This window comes from Antennarius striatus, chromosome 2 (assembly GCF_040054535.1).
Source record: "Antennarius striatus isolate MH-2024 chromosome 2, ASM4005453v1, whole genome shotgun sequence".
NCBI classification, from domain to species: domain Eukaryota; kingdom Metazoa; phylum Chordata; class Actinopteri; order Lophiiformes; family Antennariidae; genus Antennarius; species Antennarius striatus.
In genome coordinates this window covers 1,672,501-1,685,234 of record NC_090777.1, presented here as the reverse complement: position 1 = coordinate 1,685,234, position 12,734 = coordinate 1,672,501, and the positions used below count along the sequence as shown (strand labels likewise).

General features: G+C 47.4%; 1 protein-coding gene across 5 annotated transcripts in view; it reads right to left on the bottom strand.

Annotated features, from left to right (window-relative positions):
• The window catches only part of LOC137603689 (microphthalmia-associated transcription factor-like), a 30,473-nt gene that overhangs the window by 3,542 nt on the left and 14,197 nt on the right, over positions 1–12,734 (bottom strand). The window contains exons 1-8 of one of the 5 annotated variants that reach the window (XM_068327408.1): positions 5,756–6,595; positions 4,749–4,964; positions 2,868–2,963; positions 2,108–2,225; positions 1,839–1,931; positions 1,684–1,740; positions 1,518–1,593; positions 431–578 (exon numbers count right to left, since the gene is read on the bottom strand). In XM_068327408.1, coding sequence (XP_068183509.1) covers positions 431–578; positions 1,518–1,593; positions 1,684–1,740; positions 1,839–1,931; positions 2,108–2,225; positions 2,868–2,963; positions 4,749–4,964; positions 5,756–5,788 — 837 coding nt within the window. In that variant the 5' untranslated portion in view covers positions 5,789–6,595. Of the gene's footprint in view, positions 1–430; positions 579–1,517; positions 1,594–1,683; positions 1,741–1,838; positions 1,932–2,107; positions 2,226–2,867; positions 2,964–4,748; positions 4,965–5,755; positions 6,596–12,734 lie in introns of those variants that run through there. The other 4 variants (XM_068327417.1, XM_068327381.1, XM_068327390.1 and 1 more) reach the window with 4 other exon arrangements.

The following is a 12,734-nucleotide window of genomic DNA, read 5'->3' as shown; positions in this document are numbered from 1 at the left end:
CAGGGGTCAGGGGTTAAAGTTAGGGGTTGAAGTTAGGGGTCAGGGGTTAGGGGTTGGGGGTCAGGGGTTACCGTTAGGGGTCAGGGGTTTGGGGGTTAAGGTTAGGGGTCAAGGGTTAACGTTAGGGGTCAGGGGTTAGGGTTAGAGGGTCAGGGTTTAGGGTTAGGAGTTTGGATTGGGGTTAGGGGTTCGAGTTGGGGTTATAGGTCAGGGATTAGGGGTCAGGGATTAGGGTTAGGGGTCAGGGATTCTCTTTGCTCAGAGACAACAATGTTACAGTCGATTCACCGACGACACCTGAGTCCAGGTGAACTCCTCCTGACTCCTTGGGACTAAATGCTTGTGCTCCTCATCTAATCTAATCTAATCTAATCTAATCTAATCTAATCTAATCTAATCTAATCTAATCTAATCTACTCTGGTGGTCTACCTGGATCCTCAGCATCAGGTGGCGGTTGGCGTGCTCCAGCTTCTTCTGCCGGTTCTCCAGCTCCTTGGCCCTCTGCTGCTCGCGCTGCAGCTTCCTGATGTAGTCCACCGACGCCTTCAGGATGGTGCCTTTGTTCCAGCGCATGTCCCTGAACATCAGAGCAGGAGGAACCTCGTCACCATGGAAACAATAAGGCTAGACAAGGGAACGCAGGTTCCTTTGTAGAGCACCGTTCACACAGGTGTTCACAGGCAAGGACGTGCATTCACCTCAGAGCTTCAGGATGAAGATGAGCTGAAGGCAGAAATGAAACACAGCTGAAGCAGAGAGAGAGCTACCAGTCTGAGCAGAGCGCAGGTGTTCAGGTTGGTTCCACAGGTGAGGAGCATCTCACTGGGAACCCGTCCCTGAGGGGTTCAACGCTTCACATGGAGCTGAAGGTCCAGGATGGAGTTCAGTTTGAACTCTAATGAAAATGAAGTTCTGACAGGAGAACCTCCTGAAGCTCCTGCAGCTCCTGCAGCTCCTGAAGCTCCTGCAGCTCCTGAAGCTCCTGCAGCTCCTGCAGCTCCTGCAGCTCCTGCAGCTCCTGAAGCTCCTGCAGCTCCTGAAGCTCCTGAAGCTCCTGAAGCTCCTGCAGCTCCTGCAGCTCCTGAAGCTCCTGAAGCTCCTGATTACCATTTTGGGTACACGCTGTAACGGAACCCAACCTCCAGAAACGACCTAAGATAGCAGAGGGCACTACTTCCTGTTTCTGATGTTTGAACATGTTTTGGTTCATCTGACAGCATCCTTCAGGACTGCAGGTCGGTTACCATGGTTATATTATTTACTGTTGTGAAAGCTAATCTGCTTGAAGCCTGCTCAACAGGCATGGGAGGGTAATAAATGGAGGGTTAAGGTAGGAGGTGGTGGGCGGGGCACCCAGCTGGGGGCCCCCTCTCTTCTCTGGGGGCCCTTTCTGTCTTTAGGTTGGTGACTGAAACACCGCTGGAGGCTGGAGCTGCTGGAGCTGCTGGAGCTGCTGGAGCTACTGGTTCATACGTGTTCTCTCTTTACCAGCTGCTGCCCCAGTGAAAACACTCACGGGTCGTTGGACTTGGGGATCAGAGTTCCGAGTTCTTTGATTCGATCGTTGATGTTAAACCGTCGTCTTCTCTCAACTGCAGGAACAGAAGAAGAAAGAAGACAAAAACCCATCAGTCTCCACCATCAGAGCTGGTCCCCGCTTCAGCCTGAAGCGTCTCACTCACTCAGGTTGTGGTTGTCCTTCTTCTGCCTCTCCTTGGCCATCGCCCGTACCTCAGCTTCTGAGAGAAACGGGAACAGATCAAACACAGAGTCGAGCAGAGCGACACGCGTGCAGACGTGCGGCGCTCACGTGTGCCGCCTCATTAGCCACACGTACCCACAGGAAAGCCCTCAGGCCTCTGGTAGTTCTCAAATTTGCCACAGGATCCAGACTTGTCCAGCATGTGCATGATGGCCGGGGACTGAGACACTAGTGACCAGAAAGATTTCAGATCAAAATGTGCAGGAATGGATGCCAACACAGTCAAAGACGAGCCGTTTGTGCAGATCGTGCCCCCCGGGGAGGGGGGGGTCATACAAAGGCCTGGAGATTGGAGCTGCTGCTCCTCCGTCAACACGTCTGGAGCGTCTTTCCGGCGCACCTACCGGAGTATTCCCTTTTGATGTTGGGCAGGTTGGCGGGGCAGGAGTTGCTGATGGGCAGACCTTGCTGGGGCCCCCCCTGGTTGCCGTACACGTCCATCAGGTTAGCGGGGACGGGGATCTGAACACAGAACACAGCGTTAGCACTGGAGAGCTAGCTTAGCCCAATCAAAGGCTTTCATGTTTCCTGCTGTGTTCTGATTGGACAGTTCCTGACTGGCTGCTCATGTTCTTGATGTGACTGCAGAGGCGTGACCGCAGAGGCGTGACCGCAGAGGCGTGACCGCAGAGGCGTGACCGCAGAGGCGTGACCGCGGAGGCGTGACCACAGGCGATCGGGACTCTGATTCTCTGACAACTCTGACAGGTCAGTGGTCGCCGTCTCTGTGGAACTCTGACCTCTAGTGACCTTTGAGCTGGGGGCTTCTGACAGACAGGGTGGATCTTTAATGGGTAACCTCCTCTGACCCTCTGGACCGATGAACACAACGCGGGTTTGGCTCATCCTTCTATCTCGGGGCGTTGGAAAATTAACATCAGTGTTTAGTGGGAATTTACAGAGTCTGGGGAATTTCCACAGGAAATATTCCACAAAATCACTGATTAAAACTGACTTTAAAATTTTGCACAACAGCTGGGGGTAATTTCTCCTCTCGGTTAGCACAGTAGAGCTAACTTTAGCATTCAGATAAAAAATTAGCCGTTTAGCTTCATGTTAAATACGGTGGAATGTGAGACGTGCAGCAGGAGAAACGGACGTTACCGTGTTCGCCATCTGAAGTCCTGGATCCATCAGACCAAGGATGTCGTCACTGTAACTGGACTCCAGACTAATGATGTCATCAATGACATCATCCATCTAACCCATGGCAGCATAAAGAGCAACAGACACAAATCAGTCCGACTGCACAGGATGACGTGAACGTGTGTCCTTGTGAGCTGATCTGAGATTCAGAAACAGATTCTGAGAACTCCCCTCCACCTCATGCAGCTGAAACCTCAAGTCACACTAAGAACCGGTCCTGAGGGCCCCCCCAAAGCAAAGACTTATTTTGGAGCAGCCATGGACCGCAAGAGAGGAGATAAGTTTTGGTTTCCAGGCAACGCAAATGAATCAGTGGACTAAATACTGGGTAGACAAACCTAAACACAGGAGAAGGTCAGTGCTGCTCACTATTCATTTAGCTCACGCAAAGTTCACTGCAGGCCTGGAGGCCCAACGCGTCACCAGCTCCAGCCAGCAAGAGGGGTTGTAGTGTGGGTGTATTGATACGATCAAACCGATATGATCATAACGATACGATCAAACAGATATGATCAAACCAATACAATCATAACGATATGATCGAACCGATACGATCAAACCAATACGATAATAATGATACAATCATAACGATACGACCAAACCGATACGATCAAACCAATACGATCATACCGATATGATCAAACCAATACGATCATAATGATACAATCATAACGATACGATCAAACCAATATGATCAAACCGATACGATCAAACAGATACGATCATACCGATACGATCTTAATGATACGATCAAATCGATACGATCAAACCAATACGATCAAACCGATACGATCAAACAGATACGATCATACCGATATGATCAAACCATTAGGATCATAACGATACGATCAAACCAATATGATCAAACCGATACGATCATAACAATACGATCAAACTGATACGATCTTAATGATACGATCAAATCGATATGATCAAACCAATACGATCATACCGATATGATCAAACCGATACGATCAAACAAATACGATCATACCGATATGATCAAACCGATACGATCAAACAAATACGATCATACCGATATGATCAAACCAATAGGATCATAACGATACGATCAAACCAATATGATCAAACCGATACGATCATAACAATATGATCAAACCGATACGATCAAACAGATACGATCATACCGATATGATCAAACCAATAGGATCAAACCGATACGATCATAACAATATGATCAAACCGATACGATCTTAATGATACGATCAAATCGATATGATCAAACCAATACGATCAAACAAATACGATCATACCAATATGATCAAACCGATACGATCAAACAAATACGATCATACCGATACGATCAAACCAATAGGATCAAACCGATACGATCATAACAAAACGATCAAACCGATACGATCATAATGATACGATCAAACCAATACGATCAAACCAATACGATCATACCGATACGATCAAACCAATATGATCAAACCGATACGATCATAACAAAATGATCAAACCAATACGATCATAATGATACGATCAAACCAATACGATCAAACCGATACGATCAAACAGATACGATCATACCGATATGATCAAACCAATAGGATCATAACGATACGATCAAACCGATACGATCAAACCAACATGATCAAACCAATAGGATCATAACGATATGATCAAACTGATACGATCAAACCAGTACGATCATACCAATACGATCAAACCGATAAGATAATACCGATACGATCAAACCGATACGATCAAACCAATACGATCAATCGGGTCTATGGAGAGCGTCTCACGGGTTCTCTCACGGAGGTCAGTGACAATCAGATGACTTAAAGGTCAGGGGTCGCACCCATACCTCACCTCTTTCTCGCAGTTAGCGTTCAAGGTCAGTAAGGCCATGGGGCTGTTGGGGGCACTGTTGCCCGGCCCTGGCGGCATGCCCCCGTGGTCAGAGGACGGGTTGGGGCAGGGCAAACTCAACACCTGAGAACCCAGCTTCCCCAGGTAGCGCTTCACCTGCTGCTGCTGGGAGCGCTGGATGTGGTATTTGGTGGGGTTCTCCAGGTGAGTCTGGACCTGTTGGGGAGACAGGAAGTAGAACAGCTGCTGATTGGCTCATTGATTGGCTCATGATTGGGTCACGATTGGATCATTAATCACACAAATACTTTAGCAAAACAGCAAATCAGCTGAGAAGAAATAACTGTTATCCTGTTGGAGCAGCAGCAGCTGGGCTGCGTCTCACACCAACACTAAATATACATCAACGTGTCGCTGTGTGTGTGACACACACACACACACACACACACACACACACACACACACACACACACACACACACACACACACACACACACACACACACACACACACACAATCGGGACATTAAAATAAACCTGAGAAAGATCTCAAACGTCTAAACGTGTTCAGCGTCTCTGGTGAGTTTAATGAAGCGTCTGCAGGAAACACTTTGAAATGTTGTATTTATAGGCTGCATATTTAAAGAACACACACACACACACACACACACACACCCAAACACACACACACACACATACACATCCGCGTTCCCATTGAATTTGATAATTAATCCCAACACAGCGCCAACAATTCAGAAAATCAAATAAAGCAAAAAAAAAAAAAAAAAACTGACCAGAGGAGTGTGTGTAAGATCTCAACATGCTAACTGGAGCCGCTAACTGGAGCCGCTAACTGGAGCCGCGCTGCAGAATTCACACACGTGGAGGCTTAAAACTTCCTGTCTGAAGCAGCTGAAGCAGCTGAAGCAGCGGCGAACAGCCATTCTGGGGTTAGCGTGATAACAGATTAAAAAACGGCTTTAAGTCTAAAAGACACTGTAAACGTACCTCATAGGGATGGTATCCGAGCATCTGAAGCATGTTAACCAGCAGGATGGAGTGAAGCAAAGTGAGTCTGATGTCTCTGGGCTCTAGTGATGGGGAGACACTCCAGCTCCTCTTTAAAAGGCTTGAAAAGTCATTCGTTCTGCATGTCAGGGATCTCAGCGCAGCACAATGAGCCGTTTCTGTCTGCTGTTGTTTTATGTAAAATCTGAATTTATTTCTTTATGGTGAATCACTTGATGTCAGGACGTGGTGCTAACAGTCGTGTCTTTGTTTCACCAGGGCGTCCCTTCCACTCCAACCTGCCCCCAGCGATCGCTTCGCTGCATCCAGACGCAGCGCGCTAACAGCGCTAACCTCCATTATTCCTGTTCTTCTGTAAAACAACGTGTTAAAACCCGACATGGAACATCTCAAAACTGATCAATCACAGTCTCAGCAACTTCTTAAATCAATGCATTTGTCTGAAGCTCGGCAGCTTTTTTTAATTCGACCTAAGAAGGTCAGAGACTCTGGACGAACCCGAAGGTACCGCCAAGTGTTTCTGTTCACACCTGTTGGTGTGAACGACACACTCAGGTTCTGAAGTCCATCTCTATCTGGACCCGTCAGAACGTTTCATGTTTCAGCTGAAGCAAAGCCCCTCCACTCAGCGTCACGAAGCCAGAGTCACGTGTTTTCTCTCTGGTCGGTGGACATGGACAGCTCCGTCTCACGACGGCGGGTCAGGTGGGTTCTGCGACGGAGGTCCCTAAGGCCTCCAGAGGCCATGTTCACACAGCGACGGGGGTCAGCGATGGCTGCAGCACCGATGTGGTCAAACCAGAGGATGGAGGAAGCATCCAGTACCCAGAGCCAGTAGCCGGTAGACAAGGCCAGTAGCCAAGGCCAGTAGCCAAGGCCAGTAGACAAGGCCAGTAGCCAAGGCCAGTAGCCAAGGCCAGTAGACAAGGCCAGTAGACAAGGCCAGTAGTCACTAGCCAAGGCCAGTAGACAAGGCCAGTAGCCAAGGCCAGTAGACAAGGCCAGTAGCCAAGGCCAGTAGCCAAGGCCAGTAGACAATGCCAGTAGACAAGGCCAGTAGTCACTAGCCAAGGCCAGTAGACAAGGCCAGTAGCCAAAGCCAGTAGCCAGTAGCCAAGGCCAGTAGCCAAGGCCTGTAGCCAAAGCCAGTAGCCAAGGCCAGTAGACAAGGCCAGTAGCCAAGGCCAGTAGCCAAAGCCAGTAGCCAAGGCCAGGCTTGATCATGTGACCAGAGGAAACATCAGAACATCCTTCTGTCAGTTGTGAACTCATTCCAGACCGTGTGCTGCTGGTGACATCACAGATCCTGGACGGCTTGAGCATGGACCATAAAATGTTCCATCGGTTTCCATGGAACACGGGGCGTGTAAAACCTGGAGAGCCGCCTTTTACACCTGAGGGAGCTTTTGTTTTTGTTTGTTTCCATGGTTATAGTTTAGACACATGGTGATTCTGTAACACAACTGTAACACAATAGATGGAAATTTACACACACACCTCAAGGTCATCGCTCAGCACTTAACACACACAACAAGGTCATCGCTCAGCACTTCACACACACCTCAAGGTCATTGCTCAGAACTTCACACACACCTCAAGGTCATCGCTAAACACTAAACGCGCACACACAACAGGGTCATCGCTCAGCACTTCACACATACAAAAAGGTCATCGCTCAGGACTTCACACACACACAACAAGGTCATCGCTCAGCACTTCTAACACCTCAAGGTCATCGCTCAGCACTTCACACACACCTCGAGGTCATCAGTCAGCGCTTCACACACACACCTCAAGGTCATCGCTCAGCACTTCACGCACACACACAACAGGGTCATCGCTCAGCACTTCACACACACACAAAAGGGTCATCGCTCAGCACTTCACACATACAAAAAGGTCATTGCTCAGCACTTCACACATACAAAAAGGTCATTGCTCAGCACTTCACACATACAAAAAGGTCATCGCTCAGCACTTCACACACACCTCAAGGTCATCGCTCAGCACTTCACACACACCTCAAGGTCATCGCTCAGCACTTCACACACACAACAAGGTCATCGCTCAGCACTTCACACACACACAACAAGGTCATCGCTCAGCACTTCACACACACACAACAAGGTCATCGCTCAGCACTTCACACACACACAACAAGGTCATCACTCAGCACTTCACACACACCTCAAAGTCATCGCTCAGCACTTCACACACACAACAAGGTCATCGCTCACCACTTCACACACACAACAAGGTCATCACTCAGCACTTCACACACACCTCAAAGTCATCGCTCAGCACTTCACACACACACAACAAGGTCATCGCTCAGCACTTCACACACACACAACAAGGTCATCACTCAGCACTTCACACACACTTCAAAGTCATTGCTCAGCACTTCACACACACAACAAGGTCATCGCTCAGCACTTCACACACACAACAAGGTCATCACTCAGCACTTCACACACACACCTCAAGGTCATTGCTCAGTACTTCACACACACCTCAAGGTCATCACTCAGCACTTCATACACACAACAAGGTCATCACTCCGCATTCAATTTGATGTGATTACTACTGATTCTGCTGAGGCACACCACAGGACACACCACACTTGATGGAATGATTGACACGTGTTGGGCAGTGTCCCGTAGGGGGGGGGCACAACAAGTGTCCTAAGAAGTGCGCTTTCTGGAGTGTTGATGGTTTTGTGCCCCGCCCTGCAGACGTGAGGGGCTTTGTTCATTCTGTTTAATAAAACCTGGATTATTATCGCTCCTGGTCATTTAACACCAACTACACATCTAGAGTAGAATATAACTTTATTGATCCCTTAAGAAGGTTCCATCAGGGAAATTACTGTACTGGCCCGAATATAACACGACCCTGATTATAAGACGACCCCCTCTTTTTCAAGACTCAAGTTTGAAAAAAGACTTTTTGAACACCAAATTTAATTTTTATACAGAAAATAATTACATTACATCTGAAACAAATGATTATAACAACATACAGTATTCGAGAGAAAAAGCATGTTATTTTGCCTCATTCAAATCATGCAAAAACTGTCTATCACGTCTTAATATCTGAACATTTAAATATGTAAACTAAAGTGCCATCACATTTGTAAATGAATGGTGAGCGGCACCAACCTTGCTACCATCCGAGAACCGACCCACTTTTCTCCAGATTATCGCTACGTTTCTCCATTTTCTGTTATCTCTTCTCTTATTTTCTTCTCTTTTCTTTCTTACCGCTATTTTTATTTTTCTTCTTCGTCACAGGGGTTCGCTTTTGCCAGGGGAATTAAGTTCAGCATTCGCGTTAAAGATATCTGGTGCCATCTAGCGTTGTGAATGGGTATAATGTCTAGACTCCGAATGTAAGACGACCCCCACTTTTTCAGTCTTATTTCAATGCAAAAAACACCGTCTTATATTCGGGCCAATACGGTAATTTCTCCATCGCACTACACACAGCACAGTGAGTACACAAAACACAGAAAAAGCCCACATAAAGCACCAGCTCATAGAAAGTAGTACAACACCAAATAGAAAGAGTAATAAATAACCCATCAAGAATATACAAATAGAAAATCATGAATAGGCATAGAAATAAAAAAATAAACAGGCCTACTTAGGCACGGGTATAGTGAATGTCTATAGTGTTTGTCTTGTTTTTGCTGTATTGTCTGTGTCGTCCCTCAGCTCTCGTGTGGACTTTCTTCTTCTTCATCTCCCCCAGAGAGGAGTTGAGCAGTTTAATGGCTCGTGGGATGAAGGAGTTCTTAAGTCTGTTGGTCCTGCATGTTGGGGGGCTCAGCCTCTGGCTGCTCAGGCTCCTAAACATCTGAACATCTACTGGAGAGAGTGCTCTTAATATATTAAGATTTTTACTTACTGAATATTTCCTTATGGATGCAGAATCAACATCAATAACAAATGCAAGCAACTGGGAAATAATCAAGCCAAATGTATTCCATTCTGGTTTTTATTCATCACAGCACAAAAGTCTTTTTGTTAGCTGTTCATCGGACGACGTCGGGGTTCAGGCCTCAGGATGATCTGGCAAAGTGCCGACATTACATCTACTATATGACTGATGAAGTTACATTCGTCTACCTTATGGAGACCCAGAATATTATTAGAAAAATATCAATCTAATTTTAATCACAGGTTGCATTTGTTTAGGCTGAATCAAGGAAAGGTCAATAAAGTAGGAGAGGAAGATAAATGAGTGTAGCAGGATTATGTTCATTTTACAGCTACTTTCCCATTCTGTTAATCACCTTAAGGGCCTCAGATTTCTGCTTTAGAGCTCCAGACACATGGATGTAGCCGTGGATGTAGAGCAAAAATAATCAGCTAGTGATGCTGATCCACCGAGTAATGACAGCTTAAAAGTAATGTATTATCTCTCTGCCGGTATGAAGTGGAAGGTTTGACGGTATGACTGTAAACCTGCTCTCACAGTCGGTCTCCACGCAACACTTGATTTCTACCTGGAAAAGAATCCCCAACCCTCTATGCTAGCCCTGTTTCCAGTAAAAATGACTGGTCCAGCCATTGATTAGTCTCCAGACACAAACAGGACTCCGTTCTCTAAGTGAGGAGAAACACACTGATGGAAGCTGCTCAGATGATGCTCAATGAGCCCCAAACAGACCCAGATAACCCGAAAAGGCCCAAGAAAGAAAAGTGCTCTTGGGCAACCTCAATGAGGGGTGAAAAGGACATAACGTCAGACAAATCACAAGGCCGGACATTTAGTCCAGTTTTTAGGAAATTTGAGGACTTCCTGGTTGACATGACATCACAGTTCACTGACTGTGTGTGACGTGGTGGAGCACGTCTGCTCTTTCCAGAAGAAGGTGGACATCTCCAAGACGACTGTTAACATTTTCCAACACAGGAATTCATTCCGGGAGACAAATGTGTGTCCTCTCATGCTGAGTCAAACCAAACTGATGTAGAGACTCTGATGGAGAGACTCTGATGTAGAGACTCTGATGTAGAGACTCTGGTGTAGAGACTCTGATGGAGAGACTCTGATGTAGAGACTCTGATGGAGAGACTGTGATGTAGAGACTCTGATGGAGAGACTGATGTAGAGACTCTGATGTAGAGACTCTGGTGTAGAGACTCTGATGGAGAGACTCTGATGTAGAGACTCTGGTGTAGAGACTCTGATGGAGAGACTCTGATGTAGAGACTCTGATGGAGAGACTCTGATGTAGAGACTCTGATGGAGAGACTGTGATGTAGAGACTCTGATGGAGAGACTGTGATGTAGAGACTCTGGTGTAGAGACTCTGATGGAGAGACTCTGATGGAGAGACTCTGGTGTAGAGACTCTGATGGAGAGACTGATGGAGAGACTGTGATGTAGAGACTCTGATGGAGAGACTGATGGAGAGACTCTGGTGTAGAGACTCTGATGGAGAGACTGTGATGTAGAGACTCTGGTGTAGAGACTCTGATGGAGAGACTGTGATGTAGAGACTCTGATGGAGAGACTCTGATGTAGAGACTCTGATGGAGAGACTGATGGAGAGACTGTGATGTAGAGACTCTGGTGTAGAGACTCTGATGGAGAGACTCTGATGTAGAGACTCTGGTGTAGAGACTCTGACGGAGAGACTCTGGTGTAGAGACTGTGATGTAGAGACTCTGGTGTAGAGACTCTGATGGAGAGACTCTGATGTAGAGACTCTGATGTAGAGACTCTGATGGAGAGACTCTGATGGAGAGACTCTGACGGAGAGACTCTGACGTAGAGACTCTGATGTAGAGACTCTGGTGTAGAGACTCTGACGGAGAGACTCTGATGTAGAGACTCTGATGTAGAGACTCTGGTGGAGAGACTCTGATGGAGAGACTCTGATGTAGAGACTCTGGTGGAGAGACTCTGGTGTAGAGACTCTGATGGAGAGACTCTGATGTAGAGACTCTGATGTAGAGACTCTGATGGAGAGACTCTGGTGTAGAGACTCTGATGTAGAGACTCTGGTGGAGAGGTTCATCACAGGGCCAAGGGAGACAAACACCTCCCCAGTCTGGAGCATCACTTCAGATCTCCTGCAAAACTCATGTTGTGTCCCAGAAACGCATGAACTGGCCGGGCGTCTTCAGTTTGAACGAGTCCATACCAGTGGGACTGTAACCAGTCAGACATCAGCGGGGGAGGGGGGGAGTGGGGAGGGGAGACGGAGGGAAAGGGGTGAGGGATTGAGGGGGGAGGAGGGGAGGAGGGAAGGAAAGGAGGCCTCTTGCAAGTTCAATTGAAAACCCGTGGTCTCTCAAATGCTGTCTGTGTGCAGGGTGTCCACACGGCCGCGTTCCAAACATCTCTAAGATTTAAAGACAAACGTGTCCACACGGCCGCGTTCCAAACATCTCTAAGATTTAAAGACAAACGTCTTGAAAACTTTCCGTCATCAGCTGTTCCAAAAGCCACAGAACGGATTCTAGACATCTGAACTCCAGAAGTTCTGACCTTTACTTTACCCAGAGCCACTTCATGTACTTTACCAGAAATACACCGTTTGGGTCATGGCATCAGCTGCGTATTCGCAGCATAGGCAGCAGAAACAAGCCGCCCTGTTGTTCAGCAGCTTGTTTTGGAGCCCAGAAGGCATCAGCAGCACAGAGTCCTGCTGTACTGACAGACCCCACTGGTGTTTGCTTTCTACTTGCGTGCTTTGGGCGTTTCATGATGATCCTACCAGGACGCATCAACGTGAATGGCTCCATTTGCTACGCAGGCTGGAAGAATAGGTCGCTTTGTGTGGGGGGAGCTGCTAACGTGCTCTGTGAAACCGTGATGGTGATGGTAGAGATACATCAAGAGCGTCCTGCGGTCTCCTCCGTCTCTGACGTACCGTCACGCCGCGACGCAAAAGCCTGGAAAATCAGCGCCGAAAACAAATCCGTGTCCCTCAGTGATGAAT